Source organism: Ptychodera flava, chromosome 6, assembly GCF_041260155.1.
Source record: "Ptychodera flava strain L36383 chromosome 6, AS_Pfla_20210202, whole genome shotgun sequence".
NCBI lineage: Eukaryota > Metazoa > Hemichordata > Enteropneusta > Ptychoderidae > Ptychodera > Ptychodera flava.
This window is the reverse complement of record NC_091933.1, coordinates 11,122,282-11,149,813: the sequence shown is the minus strand read 5'-3', so window position 1 is coordinate 11,149,813 and position 27,532 is coordinate 11,122,282. Positions and strand designations below refer to the sequence as shown.

Genomic DNA, 27,532 nt, shown 5'->3' with positions numbered 1-27,532 from the left:
GTTAAGCCAATTTTATGAAAAAAGGGACATGTATAATGTATGTGGAGAAAAAAGCAGAAGACATTTGTAAATGCTAAGATAGGAATGAACTGAATTACTGCTAAAAGGTTGGTATAGAAGGCCATCACAAGAATTGCTCAATACCATGGTGTTGGAAACGTAAAGTCAATCTTGCCTGCCACCCTTATTACAAAAAGCTCTATAGATATTAGTCAATTTAAGGGGCAAGATGATCTAGTAGGACAGCAAAGTCATTGTCATCTTTTTGTTTAATACTTTGTGTAAGTTCATGAACTTTACATAAATCTTGCTATAGATTTGTTGCTTATGGGCAATAACTGTGTTTCAGTTCATTTGAGAGCAATCCATCCATGACAGGTTTAAATTGTAATATAGCTTCTATTTAAAGGAGAGAAACTTCTCAAATAATTTTTTGTTCCCTGTAATTTCCTGTGAGCACACACAGACAGATACTCAGGACAGATGCTGGTGCTAGCTTGATAACTAACATAAAACTTGTAACTTCATTGTCTATTGACTGTAACATGAGAGGTCGTGGATACTTAATCTCTGAAATGTGAATGTCAAAGTCTGTATATTGACTCAAGGACGTTTACTTTACAAATGCCTAGGGTCGTCTCAAATGTGAGAATCTAAAATTGGAAATATGTTTTTTTTATCGCTTTTGTTACCCAAAAGAGCGTGGAAATCTCTGATACTTGAATCAGCCGTACTGCATATTTCTAACATTGACCATTACCACGTTTCTGTACCACAACTCATAAAACAGTCCAAAATGCAGGATTAATGTACCTTCCAAAACTACATGAAAGACCCCTAAAATCAATTAGTTAAAAAGGGGGGGGGGGTAGCAATTTCCCAAAACTATCTAACCGCTTAACCGTTTAACTCCATTTTTAGGAATAATAACCTTGGATACAATCTGAATATCTGTACTAAATATTGAACGCAGTCTATTCAGTCGTTTTTGACTTTTTGTCGTTTACGGAAAATTTTCAATGGACGACGTCAAGTCAACCTATCACAATAACATGATGACCTTCGGTCATTATGTTAAAAATTGGATGAATCACCAAACGTTTGTTCAGTTGCTGACGTGATACGAGTTTCCTCAGAGTGGTGCCACTGTACTGGTATTGTCTACTATTCATTGTGTTCTAGAAGGTGTATTCCACAGACTGTTGAAGCCCACAGTCAGTGGCTTCTGATAGTCTGGCGATCTGATAGTCTGTCAGGGCGATCTCTTTGCAAATATGTTGGTGATGGCAAGAATTGCAGCAGAGAGAAAGGCGCAGGTGGCAGCTGAGTACATCGTGATGTCAGAGGTTCCAGTTACATCATACAGGGCTCCTAGATGAAATTGCAAAGGACACGATATAACAAATATCATTTAAGCCAAAAATGAATTTTACAAATAGATCATAGTTTCATAACAATAGAGAGATTTGTTGTTATAACGGTATGCAGGTGAGTTTGACGCATTATATGACGTATGTTTTAATCATGGACCTGTATATTTTGTGTGTATATTGATACAGTTTTTTCTCTCTCAGTAACACTTCGGGACTATCTCTCCTTACTTAGTTTATATATAAAATATTATATATATTTCAAGCTGACGAGTAAGATGAAGCCAGAAAATTTTGAGACTAGACCAAAAAACTGCCGTTTTTCGTACAAAAAGATCTTCCTTAACACTTACCGCAGCTTAACCTTTAATATTTTGATATTTTAATATGAATGACGACGTTCATAATGCAAAGTGAGTTGTTCGTGCAACATAGTTTCTTACCTGTGATTGCTGTCCCGATTAAGTTACCAATTCCAAAGGAAAATAGATATAATCCATATGCACTGGATAAGTGCCTTCTTTCCACTGCATCCTTGTAAACTACGAAGGGCAGTGGATTATACAGGCCACTTGTCAGTCCAAAGCCCACACACAGTATCATTACTCCCCAGTAGTTAACAACAAACACAGATATTAACAGAAACACAGTCCACAGAAGAATACTTCCTATAAGTACGCTGACAGGTGATACAATTCTCAGGTCGATGAACCAGCCATGGGTCAGTCTCATCAGGCACGAAGAAGCTCCGAGTACAGTTAATAATAACGAAGCGTTCATTCCACCTATGCCGATGTCAGCAACTCGTTGCATGAAAAAGGTGAGGAAAGTTCCATTCGTTGCGCCCAGAAAGCTGATAGCTAAAGAGATTCCAATTGTGTTAGGTTGTATACAAATGATGTGAAAACCGAACCGACGGATGAAGCTGAAACACCTGTGCTTTCTCTGTACAGTATTAATGTTTGCATTTTTTCTTTCGTAGGAAGTGGGCGAAGTAACGTCACTGCCACACAAAGGTTTGCAGACAATCCCGATAGAATAATAAATGTTCCCCGCCAACCATAACGAGTAATGAGTAATTGACAGATTGGTGGCAAACCCATCACACCAAGTCCATACCCTGCTGTTGCTAGGCCATTGGCTAAACCATGGCGTTTTTGGAAGTACTTTCCGAGTAGGGTAAATGTTGGTAAATAAGACAGTGTTAAACCAAAATCTGCAACAACAAAGATTAGAATGTTTTTAGTAAACTTAACTTTCTAATGCACAGACAATACACATAAGAATGATCTCTTCTACCCTGACTTTTGACAGATTGACCAGCCATTCAATAATAATTGTAGTCATTCAGTTGTATGCTTGAAGGAGGATACTTTCTTGTTGACCCCTCCCTGACTAAAATATTAACCCTGACCATCCATCAATACGAAACAAAATGCCACCTTTTAAAAACTCAACACAATTTTTCAGGTATGCAACAGTAAGGTAACGTGGCATAAAGAAGGTTAAAGGATTACCTGTAACGGCGCAACAAGTAAAGTGTATGAATTAATACCACACATGCATTGGATGTTCAGTAGACCGTTATGTCAAATGTGAACCGTGCGACTTTCCAGTTTTGCAGAGCGGAAATAGGGAAAGGAAGCTCAACTTTGTGAAATGCCAAAAAGTATTACAGATTAAGGGTTCTTTTAGTTCATTACTGTTTAAACAACGGGAAACAAACATGAATTACAGATAAACTTAAAGACTTTGGGATGGAATTCAAATAGCAAGCAGTTAGGATGGCGTTGCACTTAGAAAACACACTTTTTCCAAAGGATGTAATAATCTGTTGATAATCAAACTGCTGGTTCTATTGCACAGTGTCAAATAAAATGTGAAAAGTTCACACCATTCGACATAGCCAGAGTGGAGTTATATTCTTTTGCAATGTTAAGAAAAGGGAGAAAAATGAAGCCAGGAAATCCGGAGATTTGCATATTAGACATTAATTTGCATTAATTAACTTCTTTCTCACTCAACTTACGTCTGCTGTACAGCAGTGTTGCTGAAAGATAACTGCTAAATTGTAAATTGTACACAACTTCAATATTGGCGTAAAAGATTCTTAACATTTATTGATCTTTCGCGAAAGAGTCATATTAGGCAAAAAACGCTGTGTAATGTAAAACGGACATTTAACGCCCCCTTAATTCAGAGTTTAGCCAAGTATTGTCGATGCAAATCATTCTGTATCACCCTAATGGCAAATGAACTGCCTTGTTAAATAATGAAATGTCAGTTATCTTTCAGCAACTCTGCTGGAAATTAATGTCACTGTCAAGAAGTTGAATGAAATCCTTTGCACTTAGGGATCGATTACTGCCGGGGATGGGCCGGCAAGGTCTCTCTCTCCGCATCAGTCAAAATAAGTGAACCCCCTACCCATTGTAGCAAAACATTGATGACCCCCCTTTTAAGATGATAACAATTTCATGACCCCCCCCCCCCCCGCCGCATATTGCTTGAGTAAAGCTGCACACACAAACACCTCCGGAGGGAACAAGATATAATCCCCAAAAAGCCAAAAGATTCTCAGATTATTTCAAATGACCCTCCTTACAAACTCACAAGGTGTTTCAAATTTCAATGTTCAAATTTCCCCTTCTGACTTGCTATAATTTTGAAATCACCCCTCAAAGGGATTGGACAGAAATTACAGGTGGATCGCAATATTTTTGCGCAAACATGTGTGCACAAAATTTGGATAATTGGATTTAATGGTAAATCAGCTGTTGATAATGTTGATTCACTGTACATGGTAGTCCAGGAGAAAACTAGGTAATAATTTTTCTATACAAAACTATATCTATGCATTTATAGATATTCGATAATGGACATAAATGTACTTAATTGGAATAGGGTTATTACAACTGGTATGTGGACAAAAAATTTGACTTTAGAATTCCACCAACAATGTTCATCCACTATACATGGGAGTCTATGAGAAAACTATGAATAATTATTTTTTTCAACACAAAAATAGGTAAACCTGATAGGTAAACCTGAGTACTTATGTACTCTCGATTATTAGACTAGGGTGGTTACTAATGGATTTGTTTGCCAGAAACTGAATTTTGGAATTTCACTAATGTAGATTCACAGTACATGGGAGTCTATGAGGAAACTATGAATATTTTTTCTAAAACAAAAATGGGTAATTTAAAATCAGTGTATTTATGTACTCTCGATTATTAATATTAATGTACTTGATTAAACTAGGGTAATTACAAATTGATATGTGTGAAAGAAATTGGATTTTAGAATTTCAGCAAAATGTTTATTCACTGTACATGGAAGTCTATGAGGAAACTATGAATATTTTTTCCAATACAAAAATTGGTAAATCTGTGTAATTATGTACCCTCGATTATTAATATTGATATACTTGATTAGACTAGGGTGATTTGTTTGATTTTTTTAATTAGATTTTGGAATTTCACCTAAATGTAGATTCACTGTACATCGGAGTCTATGAGGAAACTGAATATTTTTTTCCAAAACAAAACTATCCAAATCTGTGCATTTGTAGACGTTTAATAATTCATTTTAAGGTACTTAGTTAGACTAGGATGGTTAATGGTTGATATGTGTGCAAGAAATTGTATTTCGGAATTTCACCGAAATGTTGATTAACTATACATCGGAGTCTATGAGAACACAATTAATATTTTTTTTATAATGCTGAACTAATTAATTCATGCTTTCATAGATGTTTGAGAATTGATACAAATGTACTTAATTCAAATAGGGTATTTGAAACTTCAGATTTTGACAACAAGTATTATATTGGAATTTCACCTAAAAGTATTACTTCACTTTTCATGGTACTAATGGTCTGCAGCTAACTGTCAAATAATTTCCCTGACAAAACTTGCTATATCTCTAATATGTATAAGTAATAGTAATTGAATACCCTCAGTGACTTCGGTTTACAATAAGATAAGCCTCAGAGTTGCCAAGTCAATATGTTCATGTGACAGATAATTATACTTTTGTTCAGATTTACAGTTAAATGACTTCAGAGAATGAAATCATGCAGCGAATCATTTTTATCTCGCAGAATATTTCTGAACACTGAAAGTTTTTTTGACGGGATGGATACTTATGAAAATCAAGTGACCCCCCTCTGAGCTGTATGAAAAATACATGACCCCCCCCCCTTCGCAGTTTTCAAATTTAAGGTGACCCCTGGATTTTGCCGGCCCGCCCCCGGCCGTAATAACCGAACATTCCCTTATTTGGCTAAGAATTAAGAAGGAATTGACCAATAATATGATATTTTCGCGATAATGAAAGTGTAGTGATAAGATACTCACACATTAAGCAACTAATCGTAATGTACAGCATCATTACATTCACCACGAATCCACTGATGAAAAGACCGGCAAAACACAAGAGAACGCCGATCATGGCAGCCCTTTTCTCCCCAGTGTATTCTCCGATCCAGACTGAAAATGGACCTGTGAAAAGAAAGAAACGTAAGTCACCGACTAGAATAAGTCTGTGTTCACAAAATGCCTATAAATGGACGAGGGACTTGTAACAAGCACCCACTGTGCTATGTAGATGTCCTGACAAAAATGGCAAAATATTGCAGCAAATATACACAATTGAAGATTTCATTGAGATTGAACCCCAAAAAACATGTCAATTGAAGCTATCAGACGAGTAGTTTTTTGAGAAACAAATTTCTGATCAAAAATGGCAAAATTTGCCCAAAAATGGAAAATTGCAGATTACAATTATCATTTCAATAGATCATACATTAAATAACCCCTAAAAACCTGTAAACCAAATATACTAAACATCAAAGTTTTCAGACGAGCAGTGTTTTAGTTACATATTTTTGACGAACAATGGCAAAATTGCCCAAAAATATAAAATTGCAGATTTCACCATAATTTCAGTCCATCACATTGAGTTTATCTGTATAAATCTGTATACGAAATATCAAAGCTATCAGGCCAGTAGTTTTGAGAAAAAAGATTTTTGACCAAAATTTCCCAAAAAATACGAATATGCAAATTTCACTACAATTTGAAAAAATCTACTGAGGTCACCCAAAGTGAACTGCATATAAAGTTTCGAAGCTATTGAACAAGCAGTTTCAGAGAAGAAGATTTTTTGACCAAAAACAGCGAAAAATGCCCCAAAATACAAATATGCAAATTTCACCACGATTTGAAAAACCTAACTGAAGTCACATCAAGTGTACGGCATATCAAATTTCAAAGCAATCGGACATGCGGTTTCAGAGAAGAAGGTAATTGTTGACGGACGACAACGGATAATCAGCCTATTTGACTCGAAGCTTCACGTCGCTGACAGCAGAGCTAAAAACTGATGGTATATGGGGCCCTTTGGAAATTTGCTGTTCCGATGAAATGCTGAAAGGAGTGGGCTTATAATCAGCTGATTAGAACTATCACAATTGGACATTTATATTTAACAAGGAGACACACATAAAGTTTAACAAAAGAATTTTCAGTTGTGCATTATTATTGTACAAATACATTAAAAGAAGTAAATTCTGATAATTTTAAAAATTAGCAAACACGAAACTTGTCCAAAAAAACTGTTGCTTGATTAAAAGCAGTAAAAGCACAGTGATCTCGATACCTTCAACCATTGCAGAATGTTGGGGAAATAGTTCTTACAATCTACAATGAGCCATGGACCCAAAGCTGAGCATTGATGTATCCAGAATGATCTGCATCCGTCGATTCTTGACATTCCAACTGAGTAAAAGATTAACTTTAAGTTGTACTGTATGCAAATGATGACCGTATATTTGATACGAGCGGAAAATTTCCCTTCTGCCCGAGTCACTTTAACTCATTTTTATAATGAAAAATGGATATTTTATTTGTGTGTGTGTGTATGTGTGCATGTGTGTGGCACACAGTAACATTTTAGAGGTAAATGAGATGTTATACCATTGTGTACCGTTGTATCACAATATGTCTTAATATATGTTTTCCAATACCTTATATACTTTTTAAATGAAATAGTGACCCGTGCTTTGCCGTGTGCGATACAATTACAGCATTAAACATATTTCCGGGGCTCTCAGTATTCATACCCTTGATATAAAATTTGTGTGCGATAGCGAGTATGTGTGAGTGCTTCTTGAACTGCCGTGCGTCGTGAGATCGAATCCGATCGAGAATTTACGGAAACACTGACAGACAGACAGACAGACAGACAGATAGACAGACACACACACGCACGCACGAACGCACGCACACCCGCGGATTCTTGTTTCGATGGTGTATTGTATATTACCACCTTGGTATTGCCACTGTAAGGATACAGTATTGTCATTAGAAGCCGGGTGCCGGCTAAATAACCCGGCTGTTTTGCATTTTTTCCCGGCTACTTTTAACGTAATTAGATTATTTTTATAGACCTATTACCTATTAACTTCGGGATGGCACTGCCAGCTGTTAGACGGTACACGTACGATTAGCGGTTTCGTTACCCCTTTCCTCGCATGGAACTGCATAAACATAACACAGTTTCTAAATACCCATTTGTGGCTTTTTGAGCCCGATCTTTCACTTGTTAAATAGTGTGATTGGCTGATGGACGCGCCTATTGTGTTGCCAGTGTAATTGGTTGATTAGTATGAAGGTCATCTTAGGTCATTTTTACCTCGCGTGCGCATCCGCGCAGCGAGGTTATGTCGCAGCGATGTCTGTCTGTCTGTGTGTCTGTCTGTCTGTTGGTCCATTTTCTCAAAAAACGGCTGAACGTATTTCAGTCAAATTTGGTAGACATCTTCAGAATTCAAATGGCTAGAACTGAAAAGGTTTTGGTGGGCGTGGCTTGGATATTAATGAAGTTATGAAAGTTTTAATTTTTCTGTTACGCCGCGTATGACAAGTGAAAACAATCGACTGTTTGAGGGCGCTGTGAAATGTGCTTGTCCAGGTGGCTACAGCTGGATAGCTCTGGTTTCAACCACGGTCCCTCTGTGTTTCAACCTCGTATTGAACATTAAAAATATGATATTTTATTACTCATTCAACTCACTATTCAAGATAAAATATCGTTTAGCAAATTAGCTTCATCCTTGGTAATTGATTGTTTCCCTCGCTGCTCGATCGCCAGAATGAGTACATACGTTCTTAGCCCTGCGTACGATGCTGTGTGTTCCGCTACAGCTATTAATAGCCCCGCTCACCACAGCCCTGCAAAGACCCGTACGTAGAGTTGGTGACTTCAAATCCATTTTTGGACTTGACGTAAAAGCCAAATTACTGCCGAAATTCAGCGTTCTTGGCCCAAGTCGTATCCCTGCCTACCGCAGCTACTCGATCGCTTCCAAAAATGCCAGTCTTTTATTCTTTTTTCGTAAATAACCGTCGATGTCGGCAACTCTCTCGCTAGCCCTGCGTACGTACGCAGTGTACGCTGTGCATTCCCTGTGTGCGTTCCTAACACACAGCGTACACTGCGTACGTAATACGTTCTCTACCTAGCCTCATGGCATGGAAGTGCTGATGAATAATAACTTTGGGTCAAAGGTATTGAAGTGTCCAATCAGGTTCGTGCACAGAGTCCAAGGCCATGACCTACTTCATGTACTGCTGCACTGTTTTGATTTTGCTTCGCCAAGAAACGTATTCGTCATTGTCCATAGAAGTATGTTTGCTCTCCTTTGAGGTTGTTTGTGAAACAAATTCCGGGATAGGCCTTGGAATGCATACGATCGGCATCGCGGCAGTGCATGTAGCTAGCCGTACGAGTATGGCGAGAGTGTCCGGCTTTGGCTACGCCGCCTCCCACCTCCGGTAGGCGGCGTAGCCCCCGGCGTAGCCAAAGCCGGACACTGTCGCCATACTCGTAGGGCTATGCATGTAGCGTACCATGCTTGTGTAACTGCCGAGCTCAACGTGCATTCACGGTTGATACTCGTGTACAATCATGATGTGTTCAATTCTGATGAAGATTCATAAGTCTTAGTTTTGCAGTCTTTTTTCCGTACGATAATCCTGACAATACGTGTTACTGTTAGACGAGGTGGCCATTTTATGATAAGTTTCAATACTGCACAGCTACATAGCGTCACTATCGTGTGATCGAGGTACAGCGTTGTTGAACGGGATACAGAAACTCTGCAGAGGAGAAACGATCGTTGACATGAACAGTCAATGTACTTCAGCACGTAGTCCGCAGATAGCGGATCGAGAAAATAACAGTCTGTGTCTTTTAAGTTGCTTTTCAAGATTGTATTAGCTACAGAACCAACAATGACAAATTTTTCATGAGATTTCCATGTTGGCATTGATGTTAAATCAGGAGCAGTAGGCTAGCTCCTGCCATGCTCCTGCGTACAATACAATACAATCTTTATTTACTCGACACATACTAACAGAGAGTATGGTATGGTACATCAAGATGTGTTACAAATGTAAGTGAACAATACAGAGAAAGAAAAACAACCATTCATCTCTGTAATACGAAAACATGCAATAATTACATTCATTGGAGCTGCTTCAGCTCAGTATAAACATGTGCTCTTTAAGAAAACAGTAAAAGTCTGAACAACAAATGAACAAAAGTTACCAGGACATTTTTCAGCCCGGAGCTGCTGGAGGGTTCAGCATACATTTGTATTTTTAGAAATACAGCTAGATCAAGAACATTTTGTTCCATTAACTTTTTAACAACTTCTTCTTTTTCTAAGAGACTATAACATTTACAAAAATCTGTACCTACTTTGTCCCAATAAAATTCTTTCTGAAGTATGATTTTTACATGAAAATAATAAATGAAACTCATCATCAATTTCATTATAATCACATCTCTGACAGATTCTTTCATTCAAGGTAATCTAGGTTTACTTTTTCTTCCCATTTCAATACCCAAGTTATGGTCACTCAATCTGAATTTGGACAAATGTTTACGGAGTGTAAAGTCAGACAAGCATTCTAAGTAATTTTCGAAGACAAACTGAGTTTTGAAAATTCTATATGTACGTAATTTGTTACCATTTCCATTTTTTCTTACATCATCAAACAGATTTCTCCTCCATGAACCCAAATATTCACTTGTAAGATTTTCTTTTATTTTCTTCTTCAGTTGACAATATGATTTCACTCCCAATGAACTGAAAACATGCATATGATTACAATCCCCCAAATTGCGATTAATAAATTTCACCCAAGGAGATTGAATTTTTCTGTTTTCTGTGAGTGCCTTTTTAAGAATGTGATTTGAAGGCAAACTGTTCAGTCTACACCAATATCTTATAACAGACATATAAAGTGAGATCTTCAATGGTAGTCTACCCAACTCAGCTCTTATGCCTTCCAAAGGAGTACGTTTACTGACTCCTAGAATAAATCTGTAAAACGACATACAAAGACTTTCAAGACAATTATCAGTACTAGTGATTTCTGTTGCCCAAATTTCAGAAGCATATGAAAGAATTGGAACAATCAATGTGTCAAAAAGTTTTAAGCAAAGTCTAGGATTTAACATTCTTTCACATAAAATTGACTTTTTTATGCTGAATAAGCTTTCATTGCTTTGTTTTTAAGATTATTCTGGTTTTGTTTGAATTTTCCATTAGGTGTAATAAGAACACCAACATATGTAAAATGTTTCACTGTTTCAATCAAATTGTTTTCAAAGTAAAATTGCACATTGTTTATGAAATGATTACTCTTGTTAAATACCATTGTTTTGTCTTATCTACATTAACTGTGAGACCCCATAATTTACTATAAGAAAGTAACTTATTCAGACAATTCTGTAAACCTTCTGCAGATTTGACATAAGTATTAAGTCATCAGCATACAAAATACAACTCATTTTCAGGTCTCCAATTTCTATTGGGAAATCAGATATATCACCAAAAATACCTGGGAGATCATTCAGAAAAACATTGAATAAAGTTGGTGAAAGGTTACAACCTTTTTAACACCACAAGTAGAAAGAAACCCATCAGAAATACCTCTTGGTAGTTTCATTTTGTACTGAGTGTTATCATACATAGATTTTACAACATCATAGAAACCACCGGTTATTCCCAACCTCTGCATTTTAAGAAATAATCCTTTTCTCCAAACAGAATCAAAAGCTTTCCTAAAGTCTACAAAAGCTACATAAAGCTTGTTTGAGCTTGAGTTTTTCAAACTTTTAGTAGAAAACATTTTATCAATTACAGTCTTTAACAAAAATACACAGTCTGAAGTACGTCTATTCTTTCTAAAACCAAATTGAAAGGTGAGAAAAGATCATTGACCTCTAGATACTTAATGAGACGCTTGTTCAATACCAATGTGAAAAGTTTTGATAAACAACTTGAAAGTGCGATTGCTCTGTAATTGTTTGGATCACATTTGTCCCCTGATTTGTGAAGTGGAACTAACAATGTTGATTTCCAGAATGCAGGAAAATTACCACTATCCAGTATATGATTAAACAATTTTAAAATGCTACTTATACACACATTATTGCTAGCTTTAATCATCTCATTTCTTATGCAGTCTTCGCCTGGTGCTTTCTTATTTTTCAATTGTTTAATGGCAGATAATAACTCATTATGTGTTATTGGAGTATTAAGGTAAGTATTTAGTCTCTTTATTTTTTCCAACTCTCCCAATTTTCAGAAACAATTTTTTCTTCAGTTGTTGTGGACTTATTATTATACAATGACTCAAAATATGAAATCCAATCATTACTCTGTATAGATTCATCCAATGGGACACCCGATTTCTTCCTAAGGTTCTTCAAGATATTCCAATATTCACCTGAACTGTTTCCATCTGCCAATTCTAGTTTGTTTATCAATGATTTGGTAAACTGCTGTTTATTAAATTTAAGTTGCTTTCTGTATTTTTCCTCAGGGTGAAATATTACATCTCAAAACTGGATCATTAGGGGTTTTATCAAAGGCTTTAGCAGCATATTTTAGTTCCCTGCGTAAATTATAACAGTTTTTGTCAAACCACTGATTTCTTGTCTTCTTTTTCCTAGACTTATTGTATTTAACTTTCAGACATCGCCTGGCGCCTGTTGAAAATATCCTTGTCAACTCTATAGCTGCTGTATTTGTATCTGTACTATCTAAATCATATTTCATAAACTTATCAAAGGCATGAGTGAAATGTTCATTACTAAATGTATCATTGAAAATGTCAGCACTGTCATTTTCCCAAACATAACTTGGTAAAGGCTTATTCGGTACGGAGTCACAGACTACTGTGTAGTTACAACGTAATGAAGTACTTATAGCACAATGATCAGACATGGCACTGATATCATGAATTCTGAAATACTGCAAATTCTTATAGTTTGTTTTAGTAGTTATACAATAATCAACAGTACTTGAACCTACTGGATGATGATAGGTAAATTTCCCTGACAAATCCCCAACAGTTCGCCCATTAGCAATTATCAAATTGTTATTAAACAAAGGTCAATCAGTTGCCTACCAAACTTATTACCATTTGGCATTGAACAATCTCTGCTATTTCTTTCTCTAAAATCATCAGATGTATAGAAATTTGGTACAGGAGTATAAACTATATCGTCGTCTTTAATAAAGTCCTTGAGAAATCCAACTCTACTATTTAAATCACCCATGAGAATGATATCACCCATCACTGAGTATTTGAAATTTCACTTTCTAATACATCAAAATAATCATTTTTAACATGTACGCAAGAGTTCTCTGGTGGAATATAAACACAGCAAATGTACATATCATTTTTCAAAGAAAAGAACTCTTTGTCAAGTTTACACCATAAAAAATCGGATATCTTTGATTTCAACTTTGTAATGCCTTTTTTCAAAGAAGACTTAAACATAATTGCTGACCCTCCAGCAGCTCTACCTCGCTTTTTAGAAATACAATTTCTTTCGGATCGGAAAACACTAAAATCATCAACATGAAAAAATTCTTTGTTACAATTCAACCATGTTTCTTGTAAACATATCAAATCAAACTGTTTGATAAAACTTGAAAATTCATCAGCATGAACAGCTTTACTGTTAAGTCCATGTACATTCCAAGAGCAGATATTAATGTTACTTCTATTATGAAAAATTGTTTTCCTATGAATTTTATGAGAATTTAGTAAAGCTTTGTCTGTAAATTTACACATGATATTATGCAATACACCGGCAAACAGTGATACAATAGGTCTGCGTTTCCCGGCGGTACGGTGGTAGGCCGACGGCTTGTACCACACTGTCCACAGGACAGCACGTGGTAGAGGCCGTGTGCACAACCTGTACGCAGAGCTTCGAATACACTAGACAGAGTTCGTGTTTCCGTAAATTAGGCATTGAACTTGACAATATAGGCAATAACCAGAATCATCGACCATCGCCTGACAAGTGCACCATAGTCAGCTGTACATGAGTTGCGTGGCGTGGTGAGCAGGTTCCCATGGGTATTTATTTTTTGAAACGCGTACTTCAAAGGTCACGAACTCATTTTGCTGCTACACGGCGCGGCACAGATGATTGTATCGTTTTTGGGCGCATTGAGATACTGTGAAGTAGGTCAACTCGTTCTACATGGCAATTATATGTGAAATATGCAGAATTTATACGCAAACGCGACCTCTGCCAGTTAAGAGCCTGCTCAGCCATTTGCACTTGCATCGACAGATATTGTTGGATCATAATTTTTCAAATGGTTTCTTTTCTTTTTTTTCATTGCGTAATACAGTGGGGATAATGTCAAATTTAGATAGATTGGATTAATTTCGGGAATAAAAACAATGTAATGTCATAAAAGCCAATACCCCAAGAAGTACTTTACAAAATGTGCACGCGAGGCAATTCAGTTCATATCTGGTTAACGATGGCGTCAAAAGAAATGTGGCGTCGGTCACTGGCTCCTTGCCGATGGAATATTTTTTCGAAAGGTATACTTGATTCCAACAATACATTTAGTTTATGTATGAAAAACTTCAATTTCGCTGAATTTGTGAGAGAAAAGCGCCGAAAAGATGTGATTTTGATCGACGATTCGAAGTTCATGAGACTGGCAAGCTAGTTTTCCGCCGCCGCGCTGGCTGCCAACGTCACTACGAATATGATCTTCTCAACAAATCAAGTTATTCTCAGAGCAATACCGACGCATTTTCTAGATTTAAAAAAGTGAGCTAGAACTGATTTTTTTTAGAACCAACTGTTTATTTGAATGGGTATTTTATTTTCATTGATTATTTTTACGTACCAGAATCCACGGTCACAGGCATGTGTGTTGCCGACCGTTGCCGACCGGCGCATCATCGTCACGGCTCACGGCTTCACGGTGGCGCTGAGCCCCCGTTGTTTAAGACAACAGGACAATACATCGTGGATTCCGGCATGGGTTCAATTTCACTGCGCTTCTCCATGTTCTCTATGTTGGGTTGCCCGATAGTGTCTTTCGATGAGTTTGATGGTTTTGGGGAAACTACTATGTGGTAATCATGGATGTAAAAAATCTATTTTTTTACATCCATGTGGTAATGAAGATTGGGAAATGAGCAATGAAATGAGCAGACTGCAGGTGACTTAAGATTAAATGTTAAATCTATACTGCAAATAAAACCATGTGTCATAAATAATACAAACAAAACAATATCGTGCTTGTTTGTTATGTTGTATGTGAGTCACGTCTAAGACACAACAACAAAAGTACCGTTTCAGTCTCAGCTAAATGTCACCTCAGATGCCACCAGAGAACACCATTTCGACTCCAAAATTTCATTTTTCACCTTGCGAGGGGGGGGGGCACCCCCTTCTCGCGCTCTCCCCCTCGTTCGCTATGCTCACTCGCATTCCACCCGTCTACTTTCTTAAATTACCCGGCTACTTTTAAATATAAGGACAACACTGAGGATACATCTACAGTAACAGCGTCAGACTCTTTAATATTAAGTTCAGCGACCTCAAACAATACTGGCCTCATTGAAAGCGGTAAACCTAAGGAAAACATTGGGTTTAGTGTAGCGTCTTTAAATTCAGTTAAGAAAACAAACGAACAATGTATGCTAGTAGTCCAGTCAATTTAGGGTTTAACCTAGGACTAATTGCAACAGAAATTATTTCTTCACCATGACCTTTGAAAGGCCTCACTAATGACATATTAAAAGTATAGGAAAATATAAGGGGTGCAAATTGGTTAAATTTGCATATATTCAAATTAGCTATATATCGCCTTTAAAATGACTGCTATACTCACATTTTGGCATGTAAACTTAATTCAAGTGACTTTTTTCATTGTAACACAATTTAGTAAGGTTCAACAAGTTATTTCTAAATGTCTCGAACAATAAATATCATGCAAATTAACTATTTGCATATATTCGCAGTTTTTTTCATTATTTTAGACAAAATGAATGTTAAAGCTCATATATAAAAAAAATTTTCTCATGAAATTGTTAAGGTTTGTAAGATTTATCAATTCCATACCAAAAAAATATGAGGTTCACCTAATTTGCATGCTTATCATTTAATACAGAAGGCCTAATTTGCATAATCGACACAAACTGTCTTATGAATACAATACAACTACAATAGCTTCCATTGACATTTTCTGGTTATTCAGAAATGCAATGAATATAGAGAAGAGTTTCAGAGCATTACTGTTTCAATAGAGGGAATCAGAATACTTTCTTTGGATATTCGTCTTTCTTTTACGACGTTAAGGTTATTCATGAAAAATCATTGGATGGTTCAATTTTTTGACATCTATTGTCAAAAGTTCAGTCATTTTCTCCTACAACATGTTCGATTGCAGTAAAAATTTTTGAAGGAATTTTTTATGCTTTTGGTCACTATTTTCAATGATGACGGAAATATTCAGTTACTAATAAATGGTTCACCACACTTAACAGCTGTGCCTGTTAATCATCTTTCTCATTATTGAGCAATCATTAGTATAAATACGAAAATCATTTGAATCATCATGATGATGGTGGTGGTAATGGCAATTGTTATGATGGTCATTATCATATCATAAACTTCTTCTCTTCCTCCCTGTTCACATCTTCCTCTAGGTGGTTCATTTTTTACAGCCAGAATCCTTTCGTTGACAACAGAAAGTCTAGATTTTGCTTTAAGCCAGGGTTATTGAGGCTGCTGCAGTTCATTGTTAAACCCATAAGAATGGGGAAAGGTAACTAAATGAAAAGATGTGAAGCAAGGGATGATATAATTGTACCGCGTATCATATCAGATCTTAGATGTGCAAGTATCACTCATGGGGCTGTTTATGTAATGGACTTTCCATTTGCAAATTATTAGACTTTGTATCGTTACCAATAAGATCGATCATTCTGAGGTGAGACTTCCATAAGGTTCAAAATACAGGATGACCAATTATATGATAATTTGATGTAAAAAAATTGATATCTTAATGAATTGATAAACTCGTTAGAGGTAGCCTCTGTGGTGCAAATACCTTCACATTTTAGTTTTCTTGTTTCACGGTTATAAAAATTAGAAAGAGCAGCTAGACCATGTAACATTACGAAAAGTGTCTAGATTTGCGTTTACCTGTGATTTAGATTGTCATGATTCGGTCAATAGATTTTTTTCAGTTTTTCCTTAAATGCTATGGCTGTATAATTTAAGATTAAACAGGAAATCTATCTCTTCAGTCCATTATATGGCTTTATATTAATTTTTAATTGTTGTCTTCAAGAAATTTCAAAATTTTGAGGAATGCAGAGTCCTTTGATTATCGTAATGTCTTTCAGCTGTTTAAGGTACAGCTTTGCTCATTACATACTTTATGATAATTGGCAGTATAGTATAATAATTGTACCTCTATATCATGATGATCATTATATAATTGTATTTCTATTTCATTATTATCATAAATTTCTGTACGTGGCACTAACAGGCAAGTTGAACACAGTCAAAAGTATATCTGATTTACAGTGACCACATAACCTGGTCTTTAATTACATTTTACCAACACTTAATCTATATTTAATAATACGGGTAAGGGTCAAAATAGAAGAAACCATTAGAGCTGAAACAAATTTTCTTCAGCTTCTCTTAGTACAAAGCGTTGGTTATTTTACCAAGCATTTGGTGTGCATTAAGATAATCCGAATCCGCAGAAAGTTCCAAATATTATATGCAGGTATAGGGATTAAATTGTCTTGACATTATGCAAATTCTCTAGATAATTGAAACAAACTATACGAATCAATCATTGTTTGTTTCACAGGGCTTTCCATTCTGTACGCCCTATTAAAATATAATCATTACAATAAGTTAAAGTACACAGAAAATAAATAATCATGTCAATTTCTTTTTACTGATCAAAATGTTCATTCAAGTTATAAAATGATCATTTTTCGATAGGAAGTACTTAAAGTAATTAATAACTTAAACAAGTAGTGTCTCTTAATGTAATTTCTCATTTTACTGATAATATAGATAACTAAAATAAATTGACGTCAATTTAAAAAATTAAAGAAAATGATTTTAATGATCATCATATAGGATTTATGAACATGAGGAATCGTTCAAAAATAGGTAAAATATATTTAGCAATGTTAGTAAAGACTTGCAATCTTTCTTTACGATATTGTATATCATTTCAAGTTTCAAGTATTACATTTAATACAGTGTAGGCATTTCCTATAAAATCTTTTACAATTAGCCCTGTTGCACAATGTAGATTGTATTAGACTTTGAATATACCTTTTCTTGGACCTTTTAAATATTTAAGGTGAAGAAATAATTCATGTTCCGATTAGAAAAAGGAAGTGATACGGTTGACTTTTGGACTAATACAAATAGGAACTTTTTTATTGCTGTAAGATATATTTGAAAACATTGCCTAAACTAAAAACACAAAAATGATCTTACATAGTCATTACAATGTCAGCTTATCTCTTAAATCACTTTCGTAAATAGATTATCAGCACCAGGTTTGTATAGCATCTATGATCCGTTTAGCATTTGGGTAAATGAGCTGTCTTATGCACAACTTCATTAAACTTACGGTATGTAATTTCCATGACCCTACTAAATTTACAATGAAAAAATAGTTTTAATGATCTCGGTTGTTTTTTAACATTATACATAGTCATTTATAGGTCAAAGAAAGGGAAAAGTAAACTGGTAGGAGGGGCACATTGCAGTTATGTAAAATGAGGAATCTTAAATGATATGATGCATTGCCTACACAAAAAAAACATTAAATAATCAGATTGCTTGAATAAAATGCCAATTTGCTCAATATGTTTTTAAGAAATTTATTAACAGCAAAGATTTTGTTCCAATTACTGACTTTTACATTTATTGAAATTATGCATTTTCTCACCTCTTCCTCTTAAAGTTTTTTAGTCATTTCGTTTGTCGTTCTGGGAGCCTCCCGAAATACAGAGTGGAAACATAAACTACTTTTTGTGTAGATTAAATATATTTTTAAGTGAGATGCAGTGATAAGTGAAACACAGTGGCAGCCATACTTGATTTGCGCAATTTAGAATATTTCTCGCGCGATAAATAGATTCAAAAATATTGCACGGACAAAATATAAGATAAATGCATACATTTCTTGAATATAATATCGCGTTTTTCTCAATTCAATATACATATTTCTTTTATGAGTGATTGTATTGCACCCTTTATCCATTCATATCGATACAAATTAGGTAAATATTATACCTCTTAGATTGTATTAGACTTTTAGTATGTCATTCTAGGACCTCTCTAAATACACAAAGAAAAAATAACTCTATTGCTGTCAGAAGTAGCTTAAAATAGTTATTAATTAGGGATATACAAAGAAAAGCGAAGTGTTGTGGAGGCCATATTGGATTTATGCAAATGAGGAATATTTCTATGATGACAAAATATTTCCATCGACATTACCTAAACCAAACACAAGGCAAATAAGCCCAAAACCTGCATATATCATGTTTAGCCAAATACTTTTAGCAGAAACATTCTACCAGCACCTAGTTTGTTACCATGATCTTTTTACATTTATGCAAATTAAGCATTGTTTACATTTCTGGATTATACTATTCTTTAGTATGTCATTGTAGGACTTCACTGAAATACACAGTGAATAAATTCTTCTATTGCTGTCAGAAGTAGCTTAAAAATAGTTATTAATTGGGAAAATACAAAGAAAAGTGAAGGTTGTGGTGGCCATATTGGATTTATGCAAATGAGGAATATTTCTATGACGACAAAATATTTCCATCAACATTACCTAAACTAAAAACAAGGCAAATAAGCCCATAACCTGCATAACATATCACGTTTAGCTAAATATTTTTAGCAGAAACATTCTATCAGCACTAAGTTTGTAACCATAATCTTTTTACATATATGCAAATTAGGCACTGTTTACAATTCTAGATTGTACTATACTTTTAGTATGTTATTCTAGGACTTCTCTAAAATACAAGGTGAAAAAAATATTCTATTGCTGTCATTAGAAGCTTAACAAAAGTTATTAGTTAGAGAAAAACAAAGAAAAGAGAAGTGTTGTGGCGGCCATATTGGATTTATGCAAATAAGGAATATTTCTATGACGACAAAATATTTCCATAAACATTGCCTAGACCAAACATGAGGCAAATAAGTCAAAAAACCTGCATCAAAATCATGTTTAGCCACACATTTTAAGTAGAAACCATCTATCAGCAACAATTTTATACCCATGAGCCCCTTTACATTTATGCAAATTAGGCACAGTTGCACCCCTTAGATTTTATATACTTTTAGTATGTCATTTCTAGGACCTTTCCAAAATGCATGGTGAAGAAATAATTTCTGTTGCAATTAGTCCTAGGTTGACCCCATTTTTGGCTTAGATTGACTGGACTATAGACTGCACAGAGGAACAATGAGGCAAGGATTTATTGCCTATGAGAATCCAGTATTTGTGTTGAAGACAGTGTTAGCACGAAGATACTCACCTGCAGAATGAAACACAAAGAAACCTAACGATGCAATTAAGGAAACCTTTCCAGCTCCCTCCTGGAAATAATCTTTCAATGTCGGCAACAAAACACCTACTGATGCAGTGAGGCCATCAAGGAATGCCTCGTTGAGAAATGCGCTGAATGTAATAAACCAACCCCATCCACCGTCTGGAACGTCTGTTATAACGCGACGCTCACGTCTTCGCTCGCTACCAAGCATTGCATCTCCTGAAAAGTGCCCTCTGTCATAGTCGGGCATTGCGTCTATGTTAATGCCATCGTTGGTGGCAGAAGTCATCTTCAACACCAATGCTGTAACAAAGGACATGAAAATGAGAAAATACGTAAAGTGAGACTATATCATGATAAGGTCCTGAAGGTTCATTTTGTGTGCTGGTTGGAAAACCGATTCTATAACTACAGAAGAATCACAACAAAAATCGTTCTGAATTAATAACTACTCCTGTTTATATTTGCTTTTATATGCACTGGAAGACGTTAACACAATACCATTCTATTGCGGTACAAGGGCACAATTTTGACGTAGTAGTACTACGTAAGTTGTAAAACGCCTGCAATTTTCACTTTTCAGGTCTTCCTTCGCCATCGGTTTGAATTTCGCTACACGGCATTTGATTTCATTGTATAGGATTGTCTATCTGTATTTTCCCTGATTTATTCAAAAAATAAGTAATTCTATTTTTATAGAGAAACGATAGCTGTCTTCAAATACGTGTGTGACCTTCCCAGCTATTGGCATTTCCGATCACGGGCCGTTGCAATATCAGATACCATATTGTTGAAAGGAATTACAAAAGGCTGAGGTACGTCGTTTTGGTTTTCTAAAAATGAACTCATTGTGGGTTATTAGGTTGAAACACGTGTATTGTATGTGAATAATTGGTAAAGTGGAACATTAAGCTTCTTTTCAGCCGTTTCATCTTACAAGAGCCTTTAATGCTGTCATAGATACTGTTTTGTATCGAAGGGATTTTATTGGTAACAGTAATAAGAGGTAATCTTTACATGACTTGTAATAGGAGTGAAACAGTGCAGCTTTCTTTATGTTGTTACTTTAATCTACTTACAACAATACGTCTCAGTTTATCTTTATCCAAAACATATTGTTGTATTCCACGCGGTAGCTGTGTTTTATCACAACTACATAGCGAATGATTATTCAATAAATACTCATTGCCTAGTCTAATAATTGTATGAATAAATCGTTTCTGAAAGAAAGGCGAGCTAAGGTATCTAATGTAAAATATGTCCTTTCATTTCTTTTAACCTAAGGCAAGCCAGAGTGAGTGTACTTACAATATTTAATAATAGCTTCTATGGGCCTTAGTTGCTTGTAATATTCATAATGTCGACAAGCTGCTTTTATACACATTTTGATGCACCGTGCACAACTGTTGCAAAGGATACATATATTAAATTTACAACACCATGCAGCTTGGTACATCAAAATTAGGATACAAACTACCATATCAAAGTAAAGGTGTTTCCTTGTAATATTGTATTACATGGAATTAATGTGGAAAATATTTGGTCCTTCTACATTCTGTTGTTTTCCCATTGAAGACAAAGGTAACATGTAAATTGACATGTACAAGTGTGCACTTTTAAATAAATGTATGCAGGTCCATAAGAAGTAAACGTAAGCTATAGTGTTCAGCTGTTTCTTAAGGGCTACCACCACTAACAATGCTGCCACACCTACATGACAAATGTGCCAAACTGTCACCAAGTTGACCAAGCATCGCAGACAAATGGGGAAACTTTCTAACACAAACCTTCATTTAAAAATGTGCCAGAGCCATCAATATATTGTGCATCAATGTCAAAGCCATTCAAGTTCTAACCTAATTCAAAAGCATCAAACCAGAAATTTGTGCAGAAGTCATTATTTGACCTACACAGGCAAACAATTCCATAGATATACAATATGACAATGAAAGTGACAAAAACTCCGCAAGACAAATATCAAAGCAATTTCAGCTCTTTTTTAAATAACATATTGACTTATTTACATCAAGAATGTAAGATTTTAGGATTATTAGCCTGACCTTGCTGAATTGAACAGACAAGTCTGCTATCTTTACATATAACATTTTTGTATTCCATGTACATATATTTATGTCATATTTATGTCATCCTGTCTATTTTGTAGGGTGGTGCCAATACTTGCATCTTGCAAATATATATTGATAGTGAGAACAATTGAAGTACTGCCAAAGCAAGTGTCTTTAGCAGACCATAGTTGCAAGAGTTTGAAACACAGAAATAGTCTTAATATATTAAATGTAGCTGAAATTTTAATGAGACGTCTTCATCAAACTTGTTCCCAAGGCACAATGCCGATTATAGATGAATGCTTGAGCTCGTCGTGAGATTATCTTTCAATGATGAACTAAAGGAAGATCAGTCTTCGAGTGCATGAAAAGCAAATTAAAGTATGTAACTACGGTGGTTAGGAGAAGCAATTTAATGAACAAAGCTGGCGTATCCAACAAGGAGTTAAGCGCTGACACTACAACTCTTGCGGAAACTTGCTCGGGATTTGAAAGCAAGGCTTAAGGCAGTCTGTAAGGAAGTGCCATTCTTTGAAAAGAAGCGTGTTGAAAAAAGTCAATAGTGAAATAGCCAAATGGATGGTTCAATATCAACATCATGTAAATTTCGCTTACATTGCCTCAGCAAATGAGTAACTCAGCAGAGCTTTATAACAAGGCCAACAAAGTTTTGCAGCATAGCTGAATATAAAATACTCTTCATATTTTTGCAGAGAACAACACGGCGATTAATTTGTGCTCATACAAGGGGAGTTTATTTTGCTTTTGATGACATGATATGAAGACAGTTTTGTAACACGTTTATGGTAGATCATGCCAGTTCTTCAGAAAACGAAGCCTTCCAACCAGCAAAATAGCAGATATATCAATGTACATTTAACAGCATACCAAAGAAACTGTAAGCGTCAGCCTGCGCCCCTCTGTCATTGAGACATATTTAGTTTAAGTTTTTATTGATATTGTAACGCCTTCTCTTGTAAACATTTTATCTCGAAGCGTCTCTCATACGGCCAAGAAGGGTGAAGGTTGGTTCAAGATCGTATAAGAAGGAGATTGCTTCATATATTAGATTAATTATTGGTAAAAATGTGAATGATAATCGAGAATTGAGAATGGAATATCAAATGGCGTGATCTTGTTCAACCTTAAGAAGCGATCAAAGATTGACGGAAATATCCATGTGATGACTATTGTATAATGATGGTAATTTGTAGTTGTGTAAGGTTAGAAAAGTATATAACTTTGTAGAGGATTTGCGCGCGCGCGCACACACACACACACACACACACACACACACACAAACACACACACGGACATCGCTATGACATTAGCTCACGTGTGTGAACACGTGAGCTAAAAGTAGTGCTTACAACCAACGTTAACATCTTGCTGATCTGTGTGTGTCAGCTTCCGTTACTAAGAGCATTACTATCCAGACTGGTACTTCAATTCTAATTACCTAAACTACGAGCGCAACAATATGATTACGCTGTACGCCTAATATGATATGCTGTGTATGATTTGAGTAGGCTGTAATGAACCAGATATGAACTGTAAATGCTCACGTGTTTCATTATATATTGCAGTTATGTGTAAATTTGAACCTTTGCCACATGTTGGCAACTTCATTGAAAGTATTAGGATCAGCATAATGATCAATATTCACCACAGATTAACTCTATAGGTCATTAAGTATTCAAATATGCAATTAGCTGAAATAATAATCATTAATTTCTTTGACTGCTGTCATTGTATCACCACTTTACATAGCAAGTGTAATTTCCTTTGGTCAAGTCCTTCAAACGATATATTCCAAACTTTGAAAGCTCATTAGATATGCAAACTATAAATTAGCTAAAATGAAAACTTAAGTGCGAAATTACTTCCAATGTTGGTATAATCTTGTATAATCATCAATGTACATAGCATGTTATGCCAACTTTGATCAAATAAATCCAAGTATGTATCCCTAATTAGGAAAGTTCATTAATACACAAATTAGGAATAGGCTGAAGCAAAAATGCTTAATGCTTTTCAATAATGTTAGCCTACATAATAGTATCTTTAATGTACATAGCAAGTTTCAACAATTTTGGTCATGTAAATTCAAATATATTTCCCTAATTTCAAAAATTCATTAAATATGCAAATTAGGAGCTGGATGAAGTAAAAATGCTTAATGACTTTCAATAATGTCGTATCCTAGTATCTTTAATGTACATAGCAAGTTTCTTCAACTTTGGTCAAGTCAATACAGATAAATATCCCTGATTATGAAAGTTCATTAAATATGCAAATAAGGAATTTGCTAAAGTTCAAATGCTTAATGACTTTCAATAATGTTCTATCATAGTATCTTTAATGTACATAGCCAGTTTCATCAACTTTGGTTTCGTTAATTCAGATCAATACTCCTAATTAGGAAAGTTCATAAAATATGCAAATTAGGAATTGGCAGATGTAAAAATGCTTAATGACATTTAATAATGGTCTATCATAGTATCTTTAATGTACATAGCAAGTTTCATCAATTTTGGCCTTGTCACTTCAAACATATATCCTTAATTTCAAAAGGTCATTAAATATGCAAATTAGGATTTGGATGAAGTAAAAATGCTTAATGACTTTCAATAATGTTAAATCATAGTATCTTCAATATGCATGCCAAGTTTCGTCAATTTTGATCGAGTAAATTCAGATGTATACTCCTAATTAGGAAATTTCATTAAACATGCAAATTAGTAATTATCTTTCACGTCACCCCTTAATATCTTCCAAAGCTGATATACCTTGGTGTGATCAACATTTGTAGCGAATATCATCAAATTATGTGCAGTCGTTGTCAATATATATCAGTTTTTTTCTAAAATCATTAATTATGCAAATGAGCAAAAAGTAAGCAAGCCACACCCACCAAAAACTAATCAGTTCTTGCCATTTGCAAACTGAATCTATGTACAAGATTTGATTCTGATCTGATGAGCCGTTTTTGAGATACTGAGTACACAGACAGACAGACAGACAGACAGACAGACAGACACACAGACACACAGACACACAGACAGACAGACATCGCTGCGACATATGAACACGTGAACAAAAAAGTGCAGATAACTGAATCTTATGCACGCATTTTATCTAGTGATGATACATGGCAACTCATATTTGACTTCATTGGCTGCTAAGCGAGCTCAAGGTCACAATCACTCTATCGGTCAAGGCATAGAGAGACTTTGTCAATTAAACATTAATTTTTAATTTCTTTTACAATCCTTGCCGTGTGAATGCAAATGTCAAATTAAAACTTGCAACCCTTTAGTATTCCCTCCGTAGTATCTTTTAAGATCTCAATGGCAATATTGATATGCTGAATAACAATGGTCAGCGTGTTTGCACTGGCCCGAAAAATAAATTTACTTCGATATCACTGAACCTTTTTGGTAATGTCAAATACAAAGCATTCAGTGAGTCAATTTTGATGATTTACTCATGTTTCAGTGACCTTAAAATATGCATGCACGGCTGTAACTTTTTTGATGGGTATTATATGAAATACTCTGACATGATTTGTGACTGTAACTTAAAGTCGAAGTGTAAGGTTTCTGTGACGTGCATTCAACTTGTTTTTCCGCTGACTGTCGTGTCACCCTAAACATTGAACGGGACAAATGAATTAAAATCAGAACAAGAGCGAGTATGTCTCCCTGAAGCTGGTGCATACTTACAACGCAACGTGATTTGATGGACGGAAACCATGAAAAATTACCTCATATATTCGTATGTAGTAGAATACCTCTATGAGATTTACTGTGACTGTTAAAGTATAGTTTCCTGTTGCAGCTGCTGAAATGAGGTCATCGCAGTTGAGTGGGCCAGTGAGCTATGAAAGAAATCAAAATGTATCTTTTCGAGAAAACCTGTCTTAGTATAGCACACACATTGTAAGTATTGTGAACTTACCTGTATCCAAATGTGTCATTTACTCCCAAGAATTAGACATTGTAGGATGGATAATTGCAAGTCTACTCAGCCAACATGTGCCTCTGGTTATAATTGGGTAATGACCCGGCTGGCTTTGTTATCCGAGCTTACGAGATGAGCCGTTGAGGGCGCATGGCTATATTGGTTAGAGATGGAGCTGCGTAGCGTACGAGGGGCTGTGAGTCTACATATACGCTACCTTGGCGTAACTTATTTGACGTTGCAGTACACATTGTATAATAATCGCAATCATACCAATCCATTATCCGATAACACTTGGCCAGAATTCGTAATACAATAGTTGTAAACACAGACGCAAAACAGCACAGAGCAGAAGGTAAATAACGGTACATAAACAAAGTCACCTTCTTGAAAGAAAGATATTTGGACCTCTGGCCAAAGACCAGATCTGTATCTGTACATATCAAACAGAAACGTATTTGTTCGTTCAGAGCTATCGCTGATTGACGAGCACCATTTGTTGTATTAAATTCTGTTACGTCACTTGAACTGTACGATCAGGTGGAGAAAACTTATCTTCGCTTGCCAAGGTCTCATGTCCGGGCAGTTGGATGCTCCCTGAAATCAGGTAGTTAGTGGGACGTAATTGCGAGCGGACGCGTTGGCAATACTGTAACTTTCAAAACACAACAGTAACAACCATTCAATCCCAATATTTTGTCTGCTAAAAGTCTAATGCATATTTGTGACACGTCCCTGTAGCAAATAAAAAAAATCACAAAAAGGATTGCCTTTTGTAATATGTCTAGGTAAAGGTTTGGTAGAATTTGAGATTAGCTGTGACACTAATTTGCAATATAAACTTAAAGGTGATGGGTAAGTTTTGGTCTTATTTCACTAACACTAAAGAAGATATTGTATTTTACAACATGTCATATCAAAGAAGAATAAATATTACCTTTCTAATGATACCCCATTAGCTATGTTGAAAAATAAGCTCAGCAGACGACTTACAAGAAGACAGGTATGCGAGTATGCGAGTGGGCAATACAGTGATTTTGTGGTACCCTTCAAAGAATGACTACAGGCAAATGGTCGTAGTAGGGTCGTTTACTCATTGCTAGGAGACCAGAAAAGGTGCTCGAAGTGTTGTTTGAATAGTCTGTTTGATGGGAGGCCGAAG

The 27,532-nt window shown here is 35.6% G+C and overlaps 1 protein-coding gene across 2 annotated transcripts; it reads right to left on the bottom strand.

The window, feature by feature from the left end:
- Positions 1–26,502, bottom strand: LOC139134812 (monocarboxylate transporter 13-like). Of its 2 annotated transcripts, none has more exons than XR_011552881.1 (5): positions 26,368–26,502; positions 20,327–20,644; positions 5,732–5,875; positions 1,814–2,586; positions 1–1,371 (listed from the first exon to the last, which is right to left on the bottom strand). XR_011552881.1 is itself a non-coding variant. In XM_070701866.1 (5 exons), the coding sequence occupies exons 1-5, from the start codon at positions 26,384–26,386 to the stop codon at positions 1,253–1,255; spliced, it is 1,017 nt and encodes a 338-aa protein (XP_070557967.1). In that variant the 5' UTR covers positions 26,387–26,502; the 3' UTR covers positions 1,123–1,252. The 2 variants fall into 2 exon arrangements, 1 of the variants encoding a protein (XP_070557967.1); XM_070701866.1 differs by having other exon boundaries at positions 1,123–1,371; positions 1,814–2,230.
- Positions 26,503–27,532: the final 1,030 nt, after the last annotated feature.

Bases quoted from the DNA above. Each gene is read 5' to 3' on its own strand.
- LOC139134812 (XM_070701866.1), bottom strand. The intron at 2,231-5,731 runs GTGAGTATCTTA...GAATCTCTTTAG, and splicing joins TACGATTAGTTGCTTAATGT to CTATCAGCTTTCTGGGCGCA. The intron at 1,372-1,813 runs GTAAGAAACTAT...AATTTCATCTAG, and splicing joins AATCGGGACAGCAATCACAG to GAGCCCTGTATGATGTAACT.